This window comes from Nicotiana tabacum, chromosome 12 (genome assembly GCF_000715075.1).
Source record: "Nicotiana tabacum cultivar K326 chromosome 12, ASM71507v2, whole genome shotgun sequence".
Taxonomy (NCBI): domain Eukaryota; kingdom Viridiplantae; phylum Streptophyta; class Magnoliopsida; order Solanales; family Solanaceae; genus Nicotiana; species Nicotiana tabacum.
In genome coordinates, this window is record NC_134091.1 from 89,912,736 (window position 1) to 89,937,896 (window position 25,161).

At 40.6% G+C, this 25,161-nt stretch overlaps 1 protein-coding gene across 3 annotated transcripts; it reads right to left on the minus strand.

Annotated features, from left to right (window-relative positions):
• Positions 1–2,007: 2,007 nt before the first annotated feature.
• LOC142167433 (uncharacterized) lies at positions 2,008–21,727 on the minus strand. Of its 3 annotated transcripts, none has more exons than XR_012697571.1 (3): positions 14,019–14,229; positions 13,446–13,555; positions 2,008–2,531 (listed from the first exon to the last, which is right to left on the minus strand). XR_012697571.1 is itself a non-coding variant. In XM_075227591.1 (3 exons), the coding sequence occupies exons 1-3, from the start codon at positions 21,698–21,700 to the stop codon at positions 2,421–2,423; spliced, it is 606 nt and encodes a 201-aa protein (XP_075083692.1). In that variant the 5' UTR covers positions 21,701–21,727; the 3' UTR covers positions 2,008–2,420. The 3 variants fall into 3 exon arrangements, 1 of the variants encoding a protein (XP_075083692.1); XR_012697570.1 differs by lacking the exon at positions 14,019–14,229 and adding an exon at positions 13,714–14,003; XM_075227591.1 differs by lacking the exon at positions 14,019–14,229 and adding an exon at positions 21,316–21,727.
• Between the last annotated feature and the right edge of the window lie 3,434 nt (positions 21,728–25,161).

Sequence of the window (25,161 nt, forward strand, 5' to 3'; positions counted from 1 at the left end):
TACCTATTGTGAACATCGGCCCAAGTAACTGCCGGGTACTCTACCAAGTTTTACTTTAATTGTTGAGAAGCAATGGAACTTTGGAGGTTGATTCCTTGAGTAAACACCTGAAGGGCCCAATCATCTGCAACTGGGGGCAGGTCCATCTGTTCCATATGGAACCTCAACACGAACTCCCTAAATATTTTGTTGTCCCTTTGCTTGACTTTGAATAGGTCCAATTTCCTCGTCTCGACCTTGATAGCGCCGATATGGGCTTTAATGAAGGCATATGCAGTCATAGCAAATTAATCAATAAAATTTGAAGGTAATTTATGGTACCATATCATCGCTCCTTTGGATAAGGTTTTCCCAAATTTCTTCAGCAGGACCGACTCGATCTCGTTATCTTCGAGGTCGTTGCCTTTTATTGCATACGTGTAGGAGGTTACATGCTCGTTTGGATCTATGGTCCTATTATATTTGGGAATTTGAGGTATTCGGAACCTTTTCAGAATTGGCTTCGGTGCCGCACTCGGGGGAAAAGGTTTCTGAATGAACTTTTTGGAATCTGGTCCTTTCAATATTGGAGGCGCCCCTGGGATCTGATCGACCCTTGAATTGTAAGTCTCTGCCTTTTTGTCATTTACCTCTATCTTCTTTTCGCCAGACTCTACCAGTTTTATTTGTGCTTCAAGCATCTTCATCGCCTCAGAAGTCTCTCCGGGTCCGAACCCATCTTGTCCTGTGGCAATCCGTTCGTCTCTCTGAGCATCTTCTCCAACCCGCTCTGGTTCAGCCGCATTCTGTGCGTGATTTTGACTCTGCAGTTGTGCTATTTCCACTTGCTGAGCTTGTAACATTTCAAAAATCAATCGCAAGCTAACTCTATCACCTCCCCCTTTGGGCGCTTCTCGAGTTGATAGCCAGGGTGCCCCGCGAACGCTATGTTCGAGATCAGTTGGCAGGTTGATATTTATGGCAACTTGTGAATTGGCATCGACTGGGTCGGAAACTGGGATGCCATTAAGGTCGACCGGGGCATGTCATTTCTTGGTACCACGTTATTATTCTCACCATGATGGCCTGACTCGGTGTCAACGTTCAAGTGAGCAGACTGAGAATTTAACATTTTGAATAGACCTGAATCAAACTTTAAAGTGCAAGTGTAAAATAGGGTGTGTTATAGAGATTCGTATTAAATCATCACTATTATCCTTAGCCCCACAGTGTGCGCCAAACTGTTTACCCTTAAAATGAGAAATAATTGATTTTGTATGCGGTTTAAAAGATACGTGATTTAATTTAACGCGGATGATCTAAGAACAGCAAATAATTGAATTAAAGAGAAACAAAACGATCAAACCAAACGTGATGGAAAAATTAAGCCTGGCTTTAAGTTGTCGCTGAAGCTGATTCCGATCGAGCCCTTGAGAGGGCTCGGTTGCAACTTAAAGAAAAGAGTAAGTGAAGAACACTTTGAACAATAGCTAGAAGACAAAAAGAAACTTTATTGCTTTGATATGCGTGCTAATAGTGGTTGAAAAATGAAAAGGTTCCCCTTTTATATTGTAGGGGAGTTTCAATCATAGTAAAAAAACTAAATAAGATAAAAATTTTATCCTTCCCGTCTAGTAAGTTATGATCTGTAGTTGATATCGGGCAAGATTGGTGCTGTAATATCCGGTTGATGGTGGATATTTCGGCCCCTCGTTCGTTCTCTCTAACCGTCTACCCTTTGGTCTCGGTTCTTTATTTTGCTCGAGCTCGATTCCTCTCACGTTTGGCCATGTCCGAATCTTGGTGCATCATTTGTCCCCCCGGTCTCTGATCTGGGGAGACCTTGGCTTTACCCGAGACTGCGTCAAACCACGTCATCTTCCCTTTTCTTCACTCGGAAATCAGGGTAACTCTATCCTCGATTTTACCTGCAAACGTCCCAATTTTGGGCTCATAATTATTTTGATCTGGAAAGTGATTCTTGGAACTGCAAACAGTGGAAATAAAAGTGAAACTCCCCTTCATATATGAGTCTGTAATCATGATTATTCTAGTATTTTTGTATCTAGTGTATGCTTCCACAAGAATACCGGTAGAGTTATGCAGAACATATATGGAATATTTTGCCCAGAAGGGATGATCGCAGTTCCGTTGTAATTTATACAGAGGTATTATCATTCAACAACCAACGGCGGATCCAACAATTGATTTATGGTTTCAAAAATCCAGTACTTCGCGATCGAACTCTGTATATATGTGTGAAAATCAAGTTTAAATAGAGCTAAATATACATTTCAGAACCCAAGACATCTACATTTTGAATCCACCACTGTCCACAGGACCCGTGTACTAAAGAAGTGATTGGCCTTGTGTTGGTTCCTTGTGTCTACATTCTACGATTATATAGAGTCCAACTGCCGATATTTCAGTCACAAGTATAGTCAGCTGCTGGATTCTGAAATACTCTGTAAAGAAGGACGCCATGATTTGGAGCTTGCAGCAGCAGAGTTTGACATCCCAGGCCTTTGCTTCTGTCTTTCATGTTTTATGGCCTGTAAATGATCAAATTTGAGTAAATAGTGAGCCCACAAATCTTTTAAATAAATAATATTATCATGTTGAAATTTGGATACAACATAATGCGACTCTAATTATTCTTGTGCCTTTTAATCTTGTTTTTAGATAATCCATGGGAGACCCCTTCTTTAATTTGCCTTCAATTCATTCGAGGACTTAGGAAATTTTCTTTATTCCTCTTTTTTTTGATTTAGCCTTTTCCCCCGATGGCTCTATTTGGTACATAGAGAATTTTAGGAAAGAACAATGTGTACGGTCAAAACCGACTCTCAGTCATAAAGACCGATCGAGACAATAACGTTTCAATCGAAGGGTACTCGCATGGCGAGCTCGGACGAATTCTGAAGTAGAGACGTCGAGCTTCGAGCCATAAGACCAATCAATCGCAAAACTCGATATCATTATCGAACCCGCGTCCAGATCAGACTACGGGGTAACGACGACCGACACAGGCCCCGAATATCAATGCTTCAAGGCAGAACCGAGCTCGAACTAAGACTGGGGATTCGATCTAGCACCAAGCTCAAGTCACTGCCAAGCTCGCAAGACAAGAGCCGTTACAACCACACCAAGGGAGAGAATCTTGGCGAGAATCAAGGGAGAGACAAACCATCATGGGTTCTCCACTATATGTATTATTTTATGTTGTTACAAATAAAGTAGTGACCCTCTACTATAAAAGGGGAGATAGACTGCAATAGGGAGGGCAGATCAAGATTTCATTGTGCTTGTTCTTCTAATATTTTTCAGTCTTCCCTTCCATCATTTTCCATTTTCACAGCAAAAATACCTGTATTGTCATTTTATATCAAAGAAATTTGCATACCCTTAGAACCTATATCTAAATTTAATGTTATTCGATTTTTCGGGTAAACAGTTTGGCGCCCACCGTGGGGCTAAGGGTAACGGTGATTGTCTGATATAAATCTACAGTACACTCCAGCTTACAACTTCGAATCAGCCATGGCTCTACCTATCGACCTCGAAGCCGGCCTTCAAGATGAAACCAATAACTTATTGCCGGGGGCCGGAAGGCTACCTAACAACGGTAACGAAGCTCGAATCGAAGAACCCGAAATTCGAGCCGAAGTACCACTAGATATCAATTCGCAAATAGCTCTGGAAGTGAATCAGTGTTCTGAACCAGAGAGGAGCGTTCAGGGCGGTGCTCGATCTATAGCCCGAGACACCTACAGCACGGGGGAAATCGGGGTCAGCTTGCATATGATTTTTGAAATGTTGCAAGCCCAACAAGCAGCAATAACTCAGTTGCAGAGCCGAACCCATACGCAAAGCGGGCCGAACTCCAATCTGCTTCTTCGAGAAGTCACACCCAGAACGGAACCCGCCGTAGTGAAATCAAACGAGCGGGAATCGGGGATTGCTCCTGAAATTGCTAAATTTCTCGAGGAACTCACGAAGCGAGTCGAAGCCAACGACAAAAAAGTGGAGACGTATAACGCTAGGGTCGATCAAATTTCGGGGGCTCCGCCAATGATAAAAGGGCTCGATTCGAAAAAATTCATACAAAAGCCTTTTCCCTCGAGCGCGGCCCCAAAACCAATTCCCAAAAAATTCCGTATGCCCGAAATTCCCAAATATAACGGTACGACCGATCCTAACGAACACGTCACCTCCTACACATGCGCCATCAAAGGCAACGATTTGGAGGATGTTGAAATCGAATCCGTGTTGTTGAAAAAGTTCGGAGAGACGCTCGCAAAAGGAGCGATGATATGGTATCACAACTTACCGCCGAATTCCATTGATTCTTTCGCCATGTTAGCGGACTCGTTCGTAAAAGCACATGTTGGTGCCATAAAGGTTGCAACAAGAAAATCGGACCTCTTCAAAGTAAAGCAAAGGGATAACGAGATGCTGAGGGAATTCGTATCCCGATTTCAAATAGAGCGTATGGACTTGCCACCGGTCACAGACGATTGGGCCGTACAATCTTTCACCCAAGGACTGAACGGGTTAAGCTCAACAGTGTCACATCGGCTAAAACAAAATTTGATCGAGTACCCTGCAATAACTTGGGCAGATGTACACAACCGGTACCAATCAAAAATCAGGGTCGAAGATGATCAATTGGGAGTTCCATATGGGCTCGTACGACAGAACCACACAACCACTAAAAAATCAAAGGGAAGCCAACAGAGAGCAAAGGTCGAACAGAGATCGATACCAACCATACGACACAGATCGGATGAACAATAGTTCAGCACGTGACACGGTTCGGAACAACTGAAGGATTGATCGGGGGCAAAATTCTCGGGGACATATGAGCAAGAGTGACTTTGATAAATATACGGATCCTATAGAAATCCCTCGACTATCGGAGCATAATTTCAACATTGGTACATCCGCCATCGTATCGGCCATCAGACGCATCAAAGACACCAGATGGCCTCGACCTATGCAAACCGATCCTGCCCAAAGGAATCCTAATCAAATGTGCGAATATCATGGCACCCATGGTCACAAAATGGAAGATTGCAGGCAACTAAGAGAGGAAGTGGCCCGCTTATTTAATAAAGGGAACCTTCGGGAATTTCTGAGCGATAGGGCGAAGAACCATTTTAGAGACAAGGAATTCGGTAAGCGAAACGAGCCAGAAGAACCGCAACACGTCATTCACATGATCGTCGGCGGCGTCGATACCCCCTAGGGACCGATGCTTAAACACGCTAAAATGTCAATTGCGAAGCGATCTCGAACCCAAGATCATGCACCCGCAGGGACTTTATCCTTCAGTGATGAAGATACATAGGGAATCATCCAACCCCATAACGACGCGCTGGTAATATCTGTACTCATGAATAAAACTAAGATTAAGCGTGTGTTAATTGATCTAGGTAGCTCGGCCAATATCATGAGATCGAGGGTCATAGAACAGCTCGGCCTGCAGGATCAGGTCATACCCGCAACTCTGGTTCTAAACAGATTTAATATGGCATGTGAAACCACTAAAGGTGAGATCACCCTACCGATAAATGTAGCCGGAACCATCCAGCAAACAAAGTTTCACGTAATCGTAGGTGATACGAGATATAACGCCCTCTTTGGAAGGCCGTGGATCCACAGCATGAGAGCCATACCCTCGACCCTACACCAGGTCCTCAAATTCCCAACATCGGAAGGTATCAAAATAGTGTAAGGGGAACAACCGGCCGCAAAGGAAATGTTCTCCGTCGAAGAAGCAAAATCAATATCCTCACCTTCACCTGACCAGGTAAGCAAAACGTTGAAGAGGACGATGATAATCGATGGATCCCTCGATCCTTCGTAACCCCCGATGATTTCGATGCCACCAAATCAACAATTGAGGAACTGGAGCAAATCGTACTGATCGAACACTGGCCGGAACAAAAGGTATACTTGGGAACGGGTTTGAGCCCCAAACTCAAGAAGAAACTCATTCAATTTCTTATCAATAACATCGATTGTTTTGCCTGGTCCCATCTAGATATAACAGGGATCTCGTCGGACATAACGGCGTACCAGCTAAGCTTGAACCCTATGTTCAGACCGGTGAAGCAAAAAAGAAGGCCCCAGTCCGAGGAAAAGCACGCATTCATAAAGGACGAGGTAACCAAACTTCTCAAGATAGGGTCCATTCGGGAAGTAAAATACCCAGAATGGTTAGCCACAATGGTTGTTGTACCTAAAAAAGGAAACAAACTTAGAATGTGTGTGGACTATAAGGATTTGAACAAAGCATGCCCCAAAGATTCCTTCTCACTGCCCAACATCGATCGTATGATCGATGCCACGACCGGCCACGAGATTCTCACCTTTCTCGACGCCAATCTGGGTATAATCAAATCCGGATCGGTCGTGAAAAGACTTCATTTGTGACCCGATATGGAACATATTATTATAATGTAATGCCCTTCGGGCTAAAAAATGTAGGAGCTACTTATCAACGCCTAGTAAACAGAATGTTCGAAGAACAAATAGGTAAAACGATGGAAGTTTATATTGATGACATGCTAGTTAAGTCCCTGTGCACAGAGGACTATTTGGCCCATTTGCAGGAAACGTTCAAGATTCTGAGGAAATTCAACATGAAGCTCAACCCCGAAAAATGTGCTTTCGGGGTCGGTTCGGGCAAGTTCCTCGGCTTCATGGTCTCGAATCGGGGAATTGAAATCAACCCCGACAAAATCAAGGCCATCGAAGACATCACCATCGTGGACAGCATGAAAGCTGTACAAAGGTTAACGGGAAGAATTGCAGCCTTAGGCCGGTTCATTTCAAGATCATCGGATCGAAGTCATAAATTTTTCTCCCTACTCAAAAAGAAGAACGACTTCGCCTGGACGCCGGAATGCCAACAAGCGTTATAGGAATTGAAACGATACCTCTCGAGCCCGCCACTGCTTCATACTCCGAAAGAGGACGAGCAGCTCTACCTGTACTTGGCGGTATCGAAAGTTGCCGTAAGCAGCATCCTAGTTCGAGAAGAGCAAGGTACGCAATTTCCCATTTATTACGTGAGTCGGACCTTAGGAGAAGCGAAAACTAGGTATCCGCACTTAGAAAAATTGGCACTTGCCCTGGTAAGCACATCTAGAAAGTTAAGGCCGTATTTCCAATGTCACCCCATAAGCGTATTAACCACCTACCCACTCCAAAATATCTTACATAGGCCCGAACTATCAGGCTGATTGGCCAAATGGGCCATCGAACTCAGTGGATAAGATATGGAATATCAATCCCGCACGGCCATCAAGTCTCAAATTTTGGCAGACTTCGTGGCCGACTTCATGCCAACCCTCATACCCGAAGTCGAAAGGGAACTCCTTTTGAAATCAGATATATCATCCGGGGTATGTATCCTTTTTACGGATGGTGCTTTGAATATAAAGGGGTCCGGGTTAGGCATATTTTTAAAACCCCCCATGGGTAACATTATTAGGCAAGCTATTAAAACTATCAGGTTAACTAACAACGAGGCCGAGTATGAAGCCATGATTGCAGGTCTCGAACTAGCTAGAAACTTGAGAGCAGAAGTCATTGAGGCGCACTGTGACTCTTTGCTGGTGGTGAGTCAAGTAAACAAAACCTTCGAAGTCAGAGAAGGTAGGCTGCAAAGGTGTCTGGACAAACTTTTTATCAACTTACACCATTTCAAACAATGGACCCTACAGCATGTTCCCCGAGAACGGAATAATGAGGCTGATGCTCTAGCAAATTTGGGATCGTCGGTCGAGGTAGGTGATTTGAGCTCGGTGACTGTCGTCCAACTTTCAAGATCGGTAATCGAAGAAGGGCACGCCAAAATAAATTCTACTAGCTTAACCTGGGATTGGAGAAACAAGTATATTGAGTACTTAAAAAACGGAAAGCTCCCTTCAGACCCTAAAGATTCCAAGGCCCTACGGACTAAAGTTGCTCGATTTACGTTGGCTGCGGACAGAACACTATATCGAAGAATATTCGATGGACCGATGGCGGTGTGTGTGGGTCCGGGAGATACCAATTATATCCTCCGGGAAGTACACGAGGGCACTTGTGGCAATCACTCCGGCGCCGACACATTAGTCCGAAAAGTGATCAGAGCGGGGTATTATTGGATTGATATGGGCAAAGATGCGAAAGAATTTGTTCGTAAATGTGATAAATGTCAGAGGTTTGCGCCAATGATCCATCAAGCCGGGGAGCAACTTCACTCGGTCCTATCCCCGTGGCCATTCATGAAATGGGGGATGGACATCGTCGGCCCTCTGCCGTCGACCCCAGGTAAAGCCAAATTTATTTTATTTATGACTGACTATTTTTCTAAGTGGGTTGAAGCGTAGGCGTTCGAGAAAATAAGAGAGAAAGAAGTCATAGACTTTATTTGGGATCATATCATATGCCGATTCGGGATACCCGCCGAAATAGTATGCGACAATAGGAAGCAATTCGTTGGCAGCAAAATCACAAAATTCCTCGAAGATCAAAATAAGAAGGATATTATCAACACCATACCACCCCAGTGGGAACGGTCAAGCTGAATCAACAAACAAGCTATTCTTCAAAACCTGAAGAAGAGATTGAACGTCACGAAAGGAAAATGGAGAGAAATCCGGCCCGAAGTCCTTTGGGCATACCGAACAACGTCAAAATCCAGTACGGGGGCGACCCCGTTCTCCTTAGTATATGGTTCCGAATCATTGATACCAGTCTAAGTCGGTGAACCTAGTCCCAGATTTCGATTCATGACAGAAGAATCAAATAACGAGGCCATGAACACCAGCCTTGAATTATCGGATGAAGGACGAGAAGCTTCCCTCATCCGACTGGCCGCCCAAAAGCATCAAATCGAAAGGTACTATAATCGAAGAACTAAACTCCGCCATTTCAAGCCTGGGGACTTAGTGTTAAGAAAGGTCACCATCAATAATCGGAATCCAAACGAAGGAAAATTGGGACCAAATTGGGAAGGATCATACCAGGTGCTCGAGAACGTTGGAAAAGGATCATACAGGCTCGACATCATAAATGGAAAACAGCTATCAAGCAGTTGGAATGTATCGCATCTAAAACGATACTACTGCTAAGGCACGGCCTTTCAATATTCATCTTACTAACCCATGCAGAAGTCCGAACGAGAGCTGAAGAAGATCTTTCAATCAAGAGCACGCGTTGCACTCTTTTTCCCTTAGACCGATTTTCTCCCAAATGGGTTTTTCGGCAAGGTTTTTAATGAGGCAACCATCGATCGTGCTGCACTTTCAACAATATCCGAGGCCTCTTTTCGAGAGACCTCGAATACCGGGGGGCATCAGGGCCCTCAAATACATCGAGTTCAGATTCAAGAAAGTCATCTCACAACAATAGGGTTCCAACAGGAAACCTTGTAAGAGCCAAATGGTCAAAATGAACCATGCTCATATAGATTGGCCCAAACATAAACACATGTGCAATGACTTGAGATTTATTGTTCAACCAGAATTAAGATTCACTCAACTATTAAGCCTACGGGCTACTTATACTCCGAGTTTGAAACATTCACTCGAATATTAAGCCTACTGGCTACTGTTATTCCGAGTTCGAGCAAGCACTCACTCGACCATTAAGCCTACGGGCTACTTATATTTCGAGTTCGAAATATTCACTCGAATATTAAGCCTACGGGCTACTGTTATTCCGAGTTTGAGCAAGTACTCACTCGACCATTAAGCCTACGGGCCACATTATCTCGAGTTCGAAACATTCACTCGACCATTAAGCCTACGGGCTACTGTTATTCCGAGTTCGAGCAAGCACTCACTCGACCATTAAGCCTACGGGCCACATTATCTCGAGTTCGAAACATTCACTCGACCATTAAGCCTACGGGCTACTATTATTCCGAGTTCGAGCAAGCACTCACTCGACCATTACGTCTACGGGATACAATATTTTAAGTTCAAAACATTCACTCGACGGCTAATAAGCTACTTTTACTCTGAGTTTACATTAATTCAACCATTACATTACACCTACGGATTATGTTCCTTCAAAGTTTGAATCATCGACTCAACAAGCAAACCCAGGGGCTACAAATCTGATTGATCAGAGAAATTACAAGGTCCGATTAAAAGTTTTCACAAAATAAAAAGAAGTTGACCTGATTACACATGTATATACAAAATTTGCCTACGAGATTAATGTACAAAAATCAAGAATTAGAAACTATGCTTCCTGGTCGAGCTCTTCCCTGTCCTCGGATCCGCTTTTGCTACCATCATCATCATCATCGTCAGAAGCCAAGGCTTCAGCTTCCGCTTCGAGCTCTTTTGCCTTTTTTACCTCTTCGGCAAGGTCGAAACCTCGAGCATGTATCTCCTCGAGGGTCTCCCTCCGAGACCTACACTTAGCAAGTTTGGCAACCCAATGAGCTCGAGTATCGGCGGTCTTCGCCGCTTCCCGGGCCTCTATCTGAGCAGCCTCAACATCAGCCCGATATACAGCAATGGACTTATCCGCCAAGACTTTCGACGACTCAACCTCCGCCTTAGCCTCAGCAAGTCGTGTTTCAAGCTCCTCGATCTTCTTAGCTTGAACCGACCCCTTTTGCTTGACACTTCGAAGTTGAACGTCGTCCGATAATAATTTTGTTAAGATGGTTTCTTTTTCCGCTGCGAGGCGGTCGAGGGTCTCCCTCCACCGATTGCATTCAGCTCGGATTTGATCGACTTCTTCTCAAAGTAACCCGATCTTTTCAATCTTTTTCTTCAACTGAGACAACGAAGGGTTAACTTTCACGGTTGAGTCAGACCCATACTTTAACAGAACGAGGCTCACCTGCTTATCAAGCTCGACCCCTTCTTCACGGACCTTAGCCAAATCCGCTTGGAGGTCCTTTATAGCCTCGTCCTTTTGGCTGCAAAGAAGCAGCAGGGCATCTCTCTCACCTGAGACCTTCCGGAGCTCGGCCTCACAATGGGTAAAATCGACTCGAAACCTACCAATGGCTTGCACAGTAAGAAACACGAAGTCAAGTATGGAAAAGAACAAATAAACGAAGTATGGAAGAATCATTACCCGAGTAATGAAATGTTGATCCTTCTCCAATAAAAAAGAAGCGTCACCGATATCGGAACCGTCGTCGACTCCAGTAAAACAATCCCCGAAAGGATCCCCTGCACCAAAGCCTGCGCCGATATCAGGAGTCTTCAATTCTCGAGCTTCCTTTAGCGCCTCCTCAGAAAAAGATGGAAGAGAAGGCGAATCACCCATTGTCATAGCCCCGAGCAAATTGCTCGGAGTACTCCGGTCGAGATTCTGGTCTTCGGGAACAACCCCGACAGGTACAGCCGCCATTGGCTCGGGAGCTCTGGCAACCTCGATGGCCTCCGTAGACCGAACTACCAAAGCCGAGGAGCTATTTTCTTCTTCTTCTTCTCTCAGTCGTTGGACCGAGTCAATCTAAAGGGCAATTGTTTTTCTCTTCACCCGGCGAGTTTTGGGCTTGGGGTCCTCTAACCGAGAGGAAGCTTTTCGCTTCTTATCTTCCCCGTGTTTAGGGACCAGGGACTTGTTTCTTTCCTCGCCGCTCGAAGGCGCGCTCGGCGTAAGAGGAAGTCGAGACCAACTTCCAAACCTAGTCCTCGAGGTCGGGCACCGCTTGTGGCATCCAAGGGGCAGCTGGACATCAGGAAAGGACATCAGAAAAAATCGGAAAAGCACCTGAAAAGTGAACAAAAATCACTTACGGTCAAAATTTCATTCCTCAAGGAACGACATCTTCTCCTCCGGAATGATATCACGGGTCCTCACTCGGATATAACGACTCATCCAACCTCGATACTTGTCTTCATCGATGCTAGACATCAATGCCTTCGATGCCCGATGATGAAGTCTGATTAGTCCTCGAAAGATCTGAGGCCGATACAGTCGGATGAGGTGGTTTAGAGAAAAATCCAACCCCCCGGCTTTGGTAGAGAAGAAGCGCAATAAGATCACTATACGCCATAAAGAGGGATGGATTTGGCCAAGGGTGACTTGATACCTTTTGCAGAAATTAATAATCACCGGGTTGCCGGGTCCCAGTGTGAAGGGATAAGTGTAAACACTTAAAAACCACTCCACGTAAGTGGTAACATCCTCGTCGGAAGACGGAATTTGCAGCACGACCTCGGAACCCCAGTTGCAGTCTTTTCGGACAGCCTCGAGGTGATCCTCCATTATAGAGCATGTATACATTGATACGTGTTCACATCGACCTAGAACGGAAGAAGGGTTCTCCACCTTAAAATCGGTTTTCAAACTGCACGGGACAGGAACATAGTCATGAACTGACGACTCCACCGGCGCCTTATCATCAGACAGCCGTGAGGAAGCGGCTTTTTCCTTCTGAGGTACAGTTTTGGAAGTTTTCGCCATTGATTTGAAAGGAAAGAGTGCAAGGGAAGAAATAGACAGCACCAAAATTCTGGTATGAACGGCCCCGTAGCAGCAAAGTAGAGAGGATAAATAGGAAAGTCTGGAGGAAGAGAAGGCGCAAAAATGGTAAAAGTTATGTAGAAAGATTATTTATAGACTAAGGCCTGACGGTTCGGTATCAGCGATGGCCGGCCACCGTCTGACACACATTAAATGCCTCGGTAAAATCGAGCCGATGGGACAGCCATCACATACGTCGAGATCGGGTTCGATATAAACGTCGGCATAAATTTGATCGAGCCGTAGGAAAATCATATCGTTCCTCGCCACATCTTTTCCGAGAAACGAGGGGACTATCTGTGTACGGTCAAAACCGATTCTCAGTCATAAAGATCGGTCGAGACAATAACGTTTCAATCGAAGGGCATCCGCATGGCGAGCTCGGATGAATTCCGAAGTAGAGACATCGAGCTTCGAGCCATAAGACCAATCAACCGCAATACTCGATATCATTATCGAACTCGCATCCGGATCAGACTACGGGGTAACGACGACCGACACAGGCCCCGAATATCAATGCTCCAAGGTAGAACCGAGCTCGAACTAAGACTGGGGATTCGATCTAGCACCAAGCTCAAGTCAGTGTCAAGCTCGCAAGACAAAAGCCGTTACAACCGCACCAAATGAGAGAATCTTGGCGAGAATCAAGGGAGATACAAACCATCATGGGTTCTCCACTATATGTATTATTTTATGTTGTTACAAATAAAGTAGTGACCCTCTACTATAAAAGGGGAGATAGACTGCAATAGGGAGGGGACATTAAGATTTCATTGTGCTTGTTCTTCTAATATTTTTCAGTCTTCCCTTCCATCATTTTCCATTTTCACAGCAAAAATACTTGTATCGTCATTTTATATCAAAGAAATTTGCATACCCTTAGAACCATATCTAAATTTAACGTTATCCAATTTTTCGGGTAAACAAACAAGTCGAAATATAGAAGTGAATTGGTTGAAAAAAGTTACCTGACTATCCTTGTCTTGTTCAGGATTTCGAGCTTCAAACTCACAACTTCTGATTCTCTGAATTTTCCTCATCTTTCCATGTTTCTTAGCTCTTAGTACCTTCATCGCCTCTGTAAACATGACAAGAACAATATTGATAAGAAAAACTAACCAATGAATCAACTATCTGAATTAACCCAAAATTAGTTAAATGAATCCTCTGTATTCATTCTGTGCTGTTCTATATTCAATATTTAAAAGGATTCATCATATTATGACTATCCATCACCTAAAGAATTGTGAAGTGAAAGAAAGAAGTAGCTTGAGTTGTAACAAGTCGATATGCTCTGCCAAGAACTAAAGTATCACTAAAGTTCCAAGCAGTCCCACTCGCACCCTGCTATATGGTAAGGTAGTATAGGTCTCCGTCAAGCTAGCGAAGCAGTCCTTCCCTTCCTAACATTTTTATATTATGGTACAGATTTTATAAAAATAACACTTTTTTATACATTATGGACTAGCAACTAGTTCGATATAAACATATTTGGTGGTGTAATTTCGACTCAAAACACTCATAGTGTATTTTAACTTAACTAGACAATGTGAAAAACTGTGCACTGTAACTGCACGTCTGCACATAACATAAACTCTTCGAAAAGTTGGATTATGAAAAACAATGTGCCTATTTGAATCTGGATTTGGGAAGAAGTTGAATAGCCGAATAAAAAAAGTTACTAATAATTAAGTAACACATCCTTTTTCTTTTCTTTTTTTGCTGATAGAAATACATCTTCAACTGACTTTATTTGATAATAAAACGCAATTTTCAAAAATTGAAAAAGAGAAAACGGTGTAATAAAAAGGGTCTGAACGTAGTAGATATTGGTCACTTTCGTGTAATAATTTAGCTCATACTTGCAAGTAAACCCATGCCAGGTGACGTAGTTTGCACCTCATTGAAAGTTAAATTGCATTATATTTTAAGGCATAAAATAATGCTGTAGTTATAATCACTTTTGTAGGACTAGCAAAATTAATAAATACACTGAAAAAAAATGTCATCACCAATGGGGTTGCCGGCAGGTTTCCAAAAATGCTGGTGGAATTGTTCAATGCTGAGATTTTGGACGGGCATTCTCAGCTGGGCTGATGGGTCAAAATTTGAACTTTTAAGGTGAGAACACTAAATATTGAGGTAATAATAATAATAATAATAATAATAATAATAATAATAATAATAATAATAATAATATGTATATGTTATCTGACATAACATACAATTTATTGATATCTATATTAATTTTAAAAATTTAAAATTGTTATCTTTCTATATTTAGGGAGTTGACATAACTTTAAATTTGTTATTTACCCTCAATAAGATGATTTATAGGAGTAAACTGCTTGGATCCTCGCCAACTAATGAACATATCCTACAAAGTCATTTTTATTTTACTTTTTAGAATAATAAAGTCACCAAGTATTGTCTTTTGGCTTAAAAAGATTAATTCAACATATTTGACATGTCATGTCATATTAAAATTTTATTTTTCTAAATAATAAAATTCATTTAATCCTCTTCTATATCAAAGAGAGGAAGACATTTAAAGAAAAGTCTTTGAAGGATTATGTAATTGCTATGCAGCCGAAGAAGAGTAGAAACTCTAGGAAAATTTACGGATAATGTATTACTGTTATTTTTTTATGAAGTAGTTATGTGAAACACTTAAGGAACAATATTTTTGTATCTTCTTTTGTTAAAAACTTGTGTTCATATTATGGTCTAAAATGAGTTGCAAATAAATGCACACTTTTAATTATTGAGCCAAACTTGAAAACTTTGTAATCGTGTTGGTGATAGAATTTAATCCACTTGTTGCTACTCAATGTGGTCCTTGTATAACCTGAAAATATAGGAATTGAATGCTAGGTAATTTTCAATTGAACAAACACGATAAAAGAGATTTGCTAGTAATTTGAAAAATAAGTAATTGGCACTGCTTTAGAAAGTTCTAACCATTAATATATTAAACCATCCTACAACATAGACAATGAAATGGCAGCTACGATCAGTTTTCGCTTATTTAATAGTAGGACTTTTTTTCTATTGGGTGGATTAGATAAGTATAAGAGTCATGATTTAAATGAGTTTTATTATTAGAAAATGAGGTTTTAATATGATGTGACATGTCAAATTTATGATTTTTATTTCTTGAATCGAAAGATAATAGTTGGGTGACTTTACAATAACAACAACCCAGTGGGGTCCCACAAGTGGGATCTGGGGAGAGTAGTGTGTACGCAGACCTTACCCCTACTCCGAAGGAGTAGAGAGACTTTTATCGATAGACCCCCGGCTCATAACGATGGAAAGAGACAGTGGGACATTAACACCACAGGAAGCCAGAAAGATAACATTAGCAACGTAATAACCAGAAAATAGAGAGAAAAGAAATAATAATAAGCAGTAACAATGGCACAGTACTACAGACACAACGGAAGTAATAAGGAGTAAGGACACAACAAAAACCACTAGCATCCTAAGACAAAACACTATCAAACTAGCCTCCTACAACCTAACCTGCAACCCTAATGAAGTAGTATGGATACCACAGGAGCTACTAGCAGCCTAAGACAAAACACTATCAGATTAATCGCCTACCTCCTAACCTACAACCTTAATGCTCGACCTTCACAGCTTCCTATCAAGGGCCATGTCCTCGAAAATCTGAAGTTGCGCCATGTCTTTCCTGATCACCTCTCCCCAATACTTCTTAGGCCGCCGTCTACCTTTTCTCGTACCCGTCAAGGCCAGCCGTTCACACCTCCTTACCGGGGCATCCAAGCTTCTCCTCCACACGTTCCAGAACCATCTAAGCCTAACTTCCCGCCCCTTGTCTTTAATGAAAGCCACGCCCACCTTCACCCGGATATCTTTATTCCTAATCCTATCGGACTTTGTTGTCCTAAAAGAAATAGCAGTGATTCATCATCTAGTAGTGACATAAGTGGGGTGATCATCAAAGAAATTTACTCGATTTATAAGCATACAAATATTTATGACTTATTTTAGACCAATAATAATAATAATAATAATAATAATAATAGTAATAATAATAATTTTAGAACCCAGGTCAACTCATGTTAAAATCTTTATTACTGAATTAGAAGAGTGGCACTACTAGAAATCTTCTTAAAATCGTCGGAGAAAATCGACCAAAATCGGTCGGTAATAGGCAAAAAGTGACCAAAATGCGATCAACTAAGAGCGGTCGGAAAATAAATGGTCGGTAGAGCATACCGACCAAAAGCAGTCAGAAATTTACCGACCAACTTCGGTCGGTCAATATAAACAACCATCTGACACAAAAATAAGCACACCGATCAATACTGGTCCGTATATTATTTTAATAATTTCATGTTACCGACCAAAGGTGGTCGATAAGCTAAATTTAATGTTTTTAATTTAAATAAATTTACCGACCAACTTTGATCGGTAAGGTAGATTAAATTAATTAAATTTAAATAAAAATACCAACCAACGTTGGTCGGTAATTGTAACGATCTGATCGACCGTTTTGAGCTTTAATATTTCGTTCGGTGATTTAAGACTTTGAGTATCTTCATGTGATGTATTATGACTTGCGTGGATGGTCGGTTTTAATTTTCGAGTGATTCGGGATTGATTTGGATGAATGACTCTCGATTTGGAAGCTTTAAGTTGGAAGAGTTGACCAAAGTTTGACTTTTGGGTAAACGGACTCGGAATCGAGTCTTTATGATTTCGATAGGTTCGTATGATAATTTTCGACTTGTGCGTATGTCCGGATTTGGTTTTGGAGGTTCCCAGAAGAATTCGACACAATTTGTCGAAAGTTGGCAATTGAAGAACTTAAGAGTTCATAAATTTGATCAAGAGTTGGCTTTGATGTTATTGGACTCCAATTGGTGTTTTGAGACTTTGGATAGGTCTATATAGTTGAATTGAACTTGTATGAAAAATTTGGAAGTAATCCGAAGTATTTAGGTATGATTCGGACACTCTTTTGAAAGAATGAAAATCTAATAACTTAAGAGAAATTCTATTCCATTTGAGCCTTGATTCTTTGTTGTGATATTCTCGTGGATGTTTTCAAACTTTGGATAAGTTTGGATAATGTATTTGTACTTGTTGGTATGATTGGATGGGGTCCTAAGGGGTTCGGGTGTATTTTGCATCATTGGTTGAGAAACTAGTAAAGTTAAGGATTTGGAGTTTGACCATGATCAATATCGGATCAAGATAACTTCTTTTTCGGTGTTTTGAGTGCGCGATCAGGTTCGTAGCGTATTTTATGATTGAAATGCATATATGATTTGTGTCCGGGAGGTTCCGAATGAGTTTTGGGTGCTAAAACGAAGATTCTTTTGTTGCTGATTTTCTGGTATAAAATAATTATGAAAATGTTATTTTTGTCCGTTCAAACTTTCTTTAAAACTTCAAAATATCATATCTCCCTCATTTTAAGGCCAAATTGGGTGATTCAAAATGCTATCTTGGGTGTAATCTCGCAAGAATTATGTTGGACTTATCAAATGTGAGTTTCGGAGTTATCTAAGATCCGATTCGAGTAATAACAGTTGTTATGTTATTTTACTTGTTCCGGAATTTAGTCACTTTTGGAAAATACATAAACAGAATTCTAATCTAAAACCACCAAGGATAAGTTGTAGCTACAAGTGAATAACAGTTGTGATACTCAGCAAGTATCATAACTAAACCCGGCGAGGTAATAGAAGCAAGAATTATAAATGATACTCACCAATCACATGTACAGTTCATAAATTCCAACAAGTACATAATAGTAATATGAACGAATCATGAAATTAAAGATAAGACCACCTTGGTGCACATAATTTCCTTAACGTGCTATGCTCAATCGACAATCCAACATATGGAAAATATATGCAAATAAATCAGGTAAACAGCCAAGGAATATTGCAAGTAAAGAATAAATGCAATAATCACATATCAATCCGATGTGGTGCGCAACCGATCCAAATAGAAATCATATCACAGCTCTTAGGCCCACATCAGAATCTCAGTAACCAAACTAGTAACCAGCTCTCCCAGAACTCACATCAACCAGAAACCCATCGGTTTCTCACAATCCGCGTGTACACCATCAAGAGAGAAACATGAGAGGGTGACCCTAGGGAGATGGATCCATATCCACACACAACACGAACAGTTCAATATGCTATCAGCCCAGCGTGGTCACAGACTCAATATCGTAATCCGCCAAGCATGGTCATAGGCTCAATATAATAATTCGCCCGACGTGGTCACAGGCTCAATATCACGGATCCTCCCGGTGTGGTCACATGTTATATCACAACTCATTCCGCCCAGCGTGGTCATAGGCATAACATCCTAATCCGCCTGGCGTGGTCACATATATAACAACACAAGTCGCCTGGTGTGATCACAGGCATAATAACGCAATCCGTCCGGCGTGGTCACATGCATTAAGTCCAAATCATATCACATAGAAGCAAATATACAAGAATACATGTATATGATCAATGAATATCAGATTTCATACTCCTAGACTGGTATAAATGACCGTCTAACGTGTATGCATGTGCAAAGTCTGCAATCATAGCTCAAATCGGCAATTTCATCATGTAAATAGCAATTATCAAGTTCATTCAGGGAATTAGCCTTTTTGTAACCTCAAATATATATCAAATAGTTCACATCAAGGTTACATATATGAGAAACATCACAACATAAAGCTTAACAATCAATTCAAGGTATGTCATAGCCTAAGCACTACCCCGAGCATGGATAATTACTATGGTGCTCGCACATGGGCACAAACCCCACACATATGTACTCATAGCACATAGCTATCACAAACAACTCAGGAAAGTAGTGCCTCAACCAAGTTTAGGTAAGATTCTTACCTCAAGCAAGCTAAATCAAATACCAAGCAAGCCAAACAATACTCAGAAAATGCCATTCTGTGCGAATCAACCTCTTAACAACACGAAACTAGCCAAAAGCAACCCAAAATCATCAAATAATGCCAAAGGAAACAAACCCAAACGATAAAGGTCGAATCTTTAATCAAATACTGAAAGTCAACTAAAAAGTCAACCTAGGCCCGCAACTTGGAACCCGACAAAACCCACAAATTTCGATAACCCATTCGAATACAAGTCCAACCATCCTAGTTTCATCCAAATCCAACCTCAATTTATTGTTCAAAACCCCAAAGATCATTCTCTTAAGTTCAAGTAAAAAACCTCTAATTTGTTACCTTCAAATCCATTAATTAGGTGTATAACCAAAATAAAGATACAATTACTTACCCTCATGATTTGGGTATTTATCTCCTCCAAATATTGCCTTACTTGTGCTCCAAGAACTCAAAAATTGAAGGAAGGACATGAACTCAAAATTCCGAAATTGGATGTTAGAAACCACTGCTATGCCTCCTTCTTCGCGATCGTGGTCACCAACCTTGCTATCGCATTTCACAAAATGCCCAGCATGATTTTACCCTTCGCGATCGCGGCCAAGAACCTCCGCGATCGCGATGAACAAATTTGAACAACCTTGCTCAAATCTTTCAGATAGCCTCTAGTATAATAGCCATAACATTTTGTACAAATGTCCAAATGACAAACAGTTTGACGTTCTGAAAGCTTGACACAATGGGCTACAACTTTTGTTTTTAGATCATATCCAAATTGCTTACAGGTTGCAAGATATAAGCTCCTGAAGTTAGCTTAGTGACAACTAAAATTCTTCTACGTGATCGCGATCATAGCCTCCGCGATCGCGATTCACAAGACCCAAACAACAATTTTATCTTCGCGAACGCGGCTCGGAAGTCCACGATCGCAATTCACACCATTGTAGCTAAAAATCAGCAACAGAAAACAACCTAGAAACGATCTGAAACCACCCCAAAACTCACCCGAGCCCCTCGGGATCCCGTCCAAACATGCCAACAAGACCAAATATATTACTCAAATTTATCCAAAAGCTCAAAACATCATAAATAAGATCAAAACCAAGAATCGAAGATCAAGATCATTCTCCTAACTTTCAGACTTTCAAATTTTGCCGAACGCATACAAATCCTACCAAATCAACTCATAATTAAACCAAACTTTGCACACACGTTTCAAATGACAAAACGGACCCCTTTCAAGTTCCGGAATAACAATCCAAACCCGATAGCCACAAAGTCAACTCACGGTCAAACTTATAAAATTTCTAAACCTTCAAATTGCCAACTTTTGCCAAAAAGAGCCAAATCAACCTAGGAACCTCCAAATCCAAATCCGGACATACGCCTAGGTCCAAAATCGTCATCCGGACCTAACTAAACCATCAAAACTACGATACAAGATCAAATACATATAAGTCAAACTTGGTCAATTGTTCTAACTTAAAGCTTACAAATCGAGAATCATTCTTTCAAATCAATCCCGAACCACTCGAAAATCAAAATTGGTGACACATGCAAGTCATACACCATATGCAGCTATTCAAGACTTCAAACCACCGAATTGAATACAAATGCTCCAAACGACCGGTCGAGTCGTTACAATTTATCATTTAGAAAATGCTAAAATCAATCAATTATATATCAAAATACTTAAAATATATAACACAATTATTTGTATATCAACCTACTATAATAATTAAATTTAAAATCTAAGAAGTGATAGTAAAAATGGTAAAATCATTATTTAAACATGTAATGGAGCGATAATACAGGGAAATATCCAATGAATAGTATTTTAAATTATTTAAAAATATATTGTAAAATATAATAAAACAAAGGTTGAATAAAAAATTATGAGAACAAAAATTGAGTATCAACATTAGATATACCTGAACCTCCTATTCTTGCATCATTTGGGAGTCCCTCAGTATCATAATTTTGGGGTGTAGTTGTGAGATAAACTCTTGGCGACGCCAGTGTTCTGGCATTCATAGTTTCCATTAAGCTTATTATGACCTTGTTAATTTGTTGACCCCAGGAGTTTTGTGTATTTATGAATTGTGTCAATTTCGTGGTTGCGGATGTTTTCCGAGCTACCCATTGAGGAGATTGTTCTCTAGAATGATGCAGAGGAGATTTCCTCGGAGAAAGTCGGGGGCAACAACTCCCCATCATTCTCATTATGCCTGGTAGAGTCAACTGCCACTTGATTGTTCTAATTTGGATTGACTGACAAGTCTTCGGCCATGTTGAAAGTTTAAGAGCTGATGTCATATACAAATCAATAAAGATCGTTAGTATGATAACAAGAATTACTCAGTGCTATTGGGGGCATCAAACTATTTAACCTAAAATTTGGTTAGTAGAATAAATCAATTAAATTTATCTAAGTATGCCACAATTGACTGATTCAGTCCAAAAATAGAAAAACAATTATAATACATATACTGATGAATTAAAAAGAAAAAGAAAAAAAATATTTTATCGGATGATTGCTTGAAGCTTGATTATCCGCAGTTTGATTACAGCAAGATTGACCAATTGCCAAAAGTAAAGAAAAGTATATTTATAAGAACAATAAGATTTTTAGTGTTAATAGCAATTCAAGTGATTTAAGATGATCTGCCAAAGTGAACAAGTATTGGCATTTATAGTGATAAGTCTGGGTTGCTATTTTTTAAGTCACACTACTGTTACACTCATTCATTCTGGCCATTTAAATAATTTGTAACGGTTGATTTATGTTAATTTAATGCTAGATCTTGTAATCATTGAGTGAATAGCGAATTCCGAATATTTTTAAACCCATTGATCTGCTACCTTCCTTATCTGTAAACTCTTAGTTCTCCGGACACCCATCTTCCCTTATGAGAATTCCAGTTGAACTTCCGAGGGGTCTTTTACATGTCCCCGATTTAAAAAATAACTCAAGGTATACATTCTGACTTCCCGATTTACGTACTAGCTTACGCATAAGCTCTATAGACAATGCTTGCCACGTGTCTTTTTCTAAATGGTACACATGTTAAGACAGTTGTTTTATCAATATAGGTGCCCCGGGTCTCATATATATATATTTTAAACTAGCACAAACGATATTTGTTTTGTTAAACACCCCACGATGGGAGCAGATTTCATTACCAAGACAAATAGAGTTTACAACATAGACCATTTGCCTTCCAAAAATTGGACTGGAGGATCTATTACCTTCTAGTCAGACTATACCAATTTATATTAACTCATAATAAAGTTAGCCTTATCGTATCTAATTCTAACACTACGAAGTTGCCACAAGTCTAGCTGGAAAGATCCTTTTGCCATCCTTGGGAGCTGCTGTTAGTTATAGTAAAACTGAGGTTCTGTGCTATCTGCTGCATGTTTTGCCAAGCCATTAGCCACCTGATTTGCTTACCTATAGCAATGTGTTATTGTGCAATTCACTTGGTGTAAGATCTGAGAAGTATCTTCAATTGCTTCCTTCAACTTAAGGTTGTTGGCTTTCCCATCCACTAACATATTAGCAATGAGTAGTGAATCTAATTCAAGAATGCAATATCAATATCCATGTTGCATACACCATTCCAACCCAAACTTAGCTGCATAAGCTTCTGTCTGATTATTGTTGTTACATTCAACTAGAATTGAGAATGCCATGATCATGTTTCCACTAGTGTCTTTGACAATGCCCCCGATTCCTGCTTTATCCTGAGAGTAACTACCATTAGTATTTATCTTAACCTTTTGCAAAGGAGGTTTAAGCCATTGGATAACAGTCCATTTGAGGATTGGCTTCAACCTTTCAACTTTTTCACAGAGCTCAGTCCGAGTGTTCCCCAACATACAAGATGGGAAGTTTAATCCTAATATCTTACTGATATTCTACCATACATGTTGTTGCATTTCCCTGTACCACATCTTTCTTTGGTCTTCATATTTACAAGAACATCTATGTTTCCATATCTCCCAAAAAATCACAATAGGGGTAATGTGCAAAACCATCTTATGAACCACATTTCTTGGTTTAGTTCTCCACCATGCTTCTAATATACTCTTAACTTTCCAACCACCTACTATTCCCAGTGGTGCACCAAAAGAATGCCATAATATTTTGGTAGTTTCAGTCTCCACAAATACGTGATGCATAGTCTCTACTTTATGATTGTTACAACAAACACATCTAGACACCATATTTTTACCAAATCTCCTAAGAACATCATCAAAAGGCAGTTTCTTTTGAACTAACCTCCATGACAAAAAAAGAAATTTTAAAGGGAAGTTTGTTATGCCATACCTAACCTTTTAGTTGATCTTTCTGCCTCTGTTGTGTGACATTCTGCCAGGCAGATTTGGTAGTGAAGTTACCATCAGCGCCAGGATCCCATATAGCATAATCAGGCTTTGTTTGATTTCCTATCTTTATCTTCTCAATGTATTGCATCAACTGTGTTGGTAAAACCTCTACTAGTTTTGTGTGATTCCATTGTCCCTCTTGTATAAAGTCTCTTACTGTAAGTTTGGTTGATCTAGACTGGTTAGGGCATAGTTTAGCTAATGCACTTCTACTAGTCCAATTGTCCCACCAAAAGTTACCATCGCCACCTTGTATCCTCCATATGATGTTATTTTATGTTGTTTCTTTGATTTGTAGCATCTTCCTCTATGTATGAGACTGCTTCCCGTTATTAGCCTTAGCCACATGATGGACTCTGCAACAGTACTTTGCTTTAACAAATGTAGCCCATAGAGATTTCTGTGTTCTGAAGCTCCACTATCTTTTACAAGCAAACAAATCACTAATCTCTTCAAGTCTTCTAACTCCAATCCCCCCTTCCTCCTTGGGCCAGCATAGATTTGCCCATGAACTCTAGTGGAGTTTGTCGTTGCCACAACAAAATCTAGCCAAGTGTCTTTCAATTAGCTTGAAAGTTCCTTTGGGCGGGTCCATTGCCGCCAATGTATAAGTTGGAATTACTTGTAACACATGCTGAATGAGAATCATTTTGCCCCCATATGATAATTGTTTACTTTGCCACCCCGATAGTCTTTTAACAATTTTGGTTACTAGGTCATCAAAGCATTCTAATTTCTTCCTTCCTACAAATAAAGGACACCCCAAATATGTGAAAGGAAATAACTTGTGTCTAAAACCAGTTCTGTCTATTATGTTGTTGATTCTGGAGATTGAGGCCTTTGGAACGGTGCAGAAAAAACTCTTGTCCTCATTGACCTTTTGTCCGGAGCTTTTTTCATATAACTTTACTTGCTTCATTATCAGCTTCATTGTTTTCTTCTTCCCAACACAGAAAATTACTATATCATCAGCATATGCAAGATGGTTCACCTTTGGTCCCCTAGTGTTCATTGAAAAATGGACAAATTATGGGTTATCATGTAACCTATTCAACAACCTTGATAGTACCTCTGCACCAAGTATGAAAAGAGACGGGAACAGTGGATCCCCCTGTTTTAGTCCATGTGAAGAAGTGAAAAATCCTTTTCTTGACCCATTAATTATGATTGAATACCAGACCTCCGAAACCAATCTTCATACTACATCTAACCACAAATCAGAAAATCCAAATTACCTTAACACAGAAATAAGAAAATTCCATGATATTCTGTCATAAGCTTTGGCCATATCAAGTTTTATCACTAGGTCTCCCCCCTCCCCCCCCCCATTATGTTGATTCACCCTTTGCACTATTTCATGTGCTAAGAGTACATTGTCTGTAATC

Bases quoted from the DNA above. Each gene is read 5' to 3' on its own strand.
- LOC142167433 (XM_075227591.1), bottom strand. From the start codon at position 21,700: ATGACATCAGCTCTTAAACTTTCAACATGGCCGAAGACTTGTCAGTCA. The intron at 13,556-21,315 runs GTATATCTAATG...TCATGTTTACAG, and splicing joins TGCAAGAATAGGAGGTTCAG to AGGCGATGAAGGTACTAAGA. The intron at 2,532-13,445 runs GTAACTTTTTTC...GATCATTTACAG, and splicing joins AACAAGACAAGGATAGTCAG to GCCATAAAACATGAAAGACA.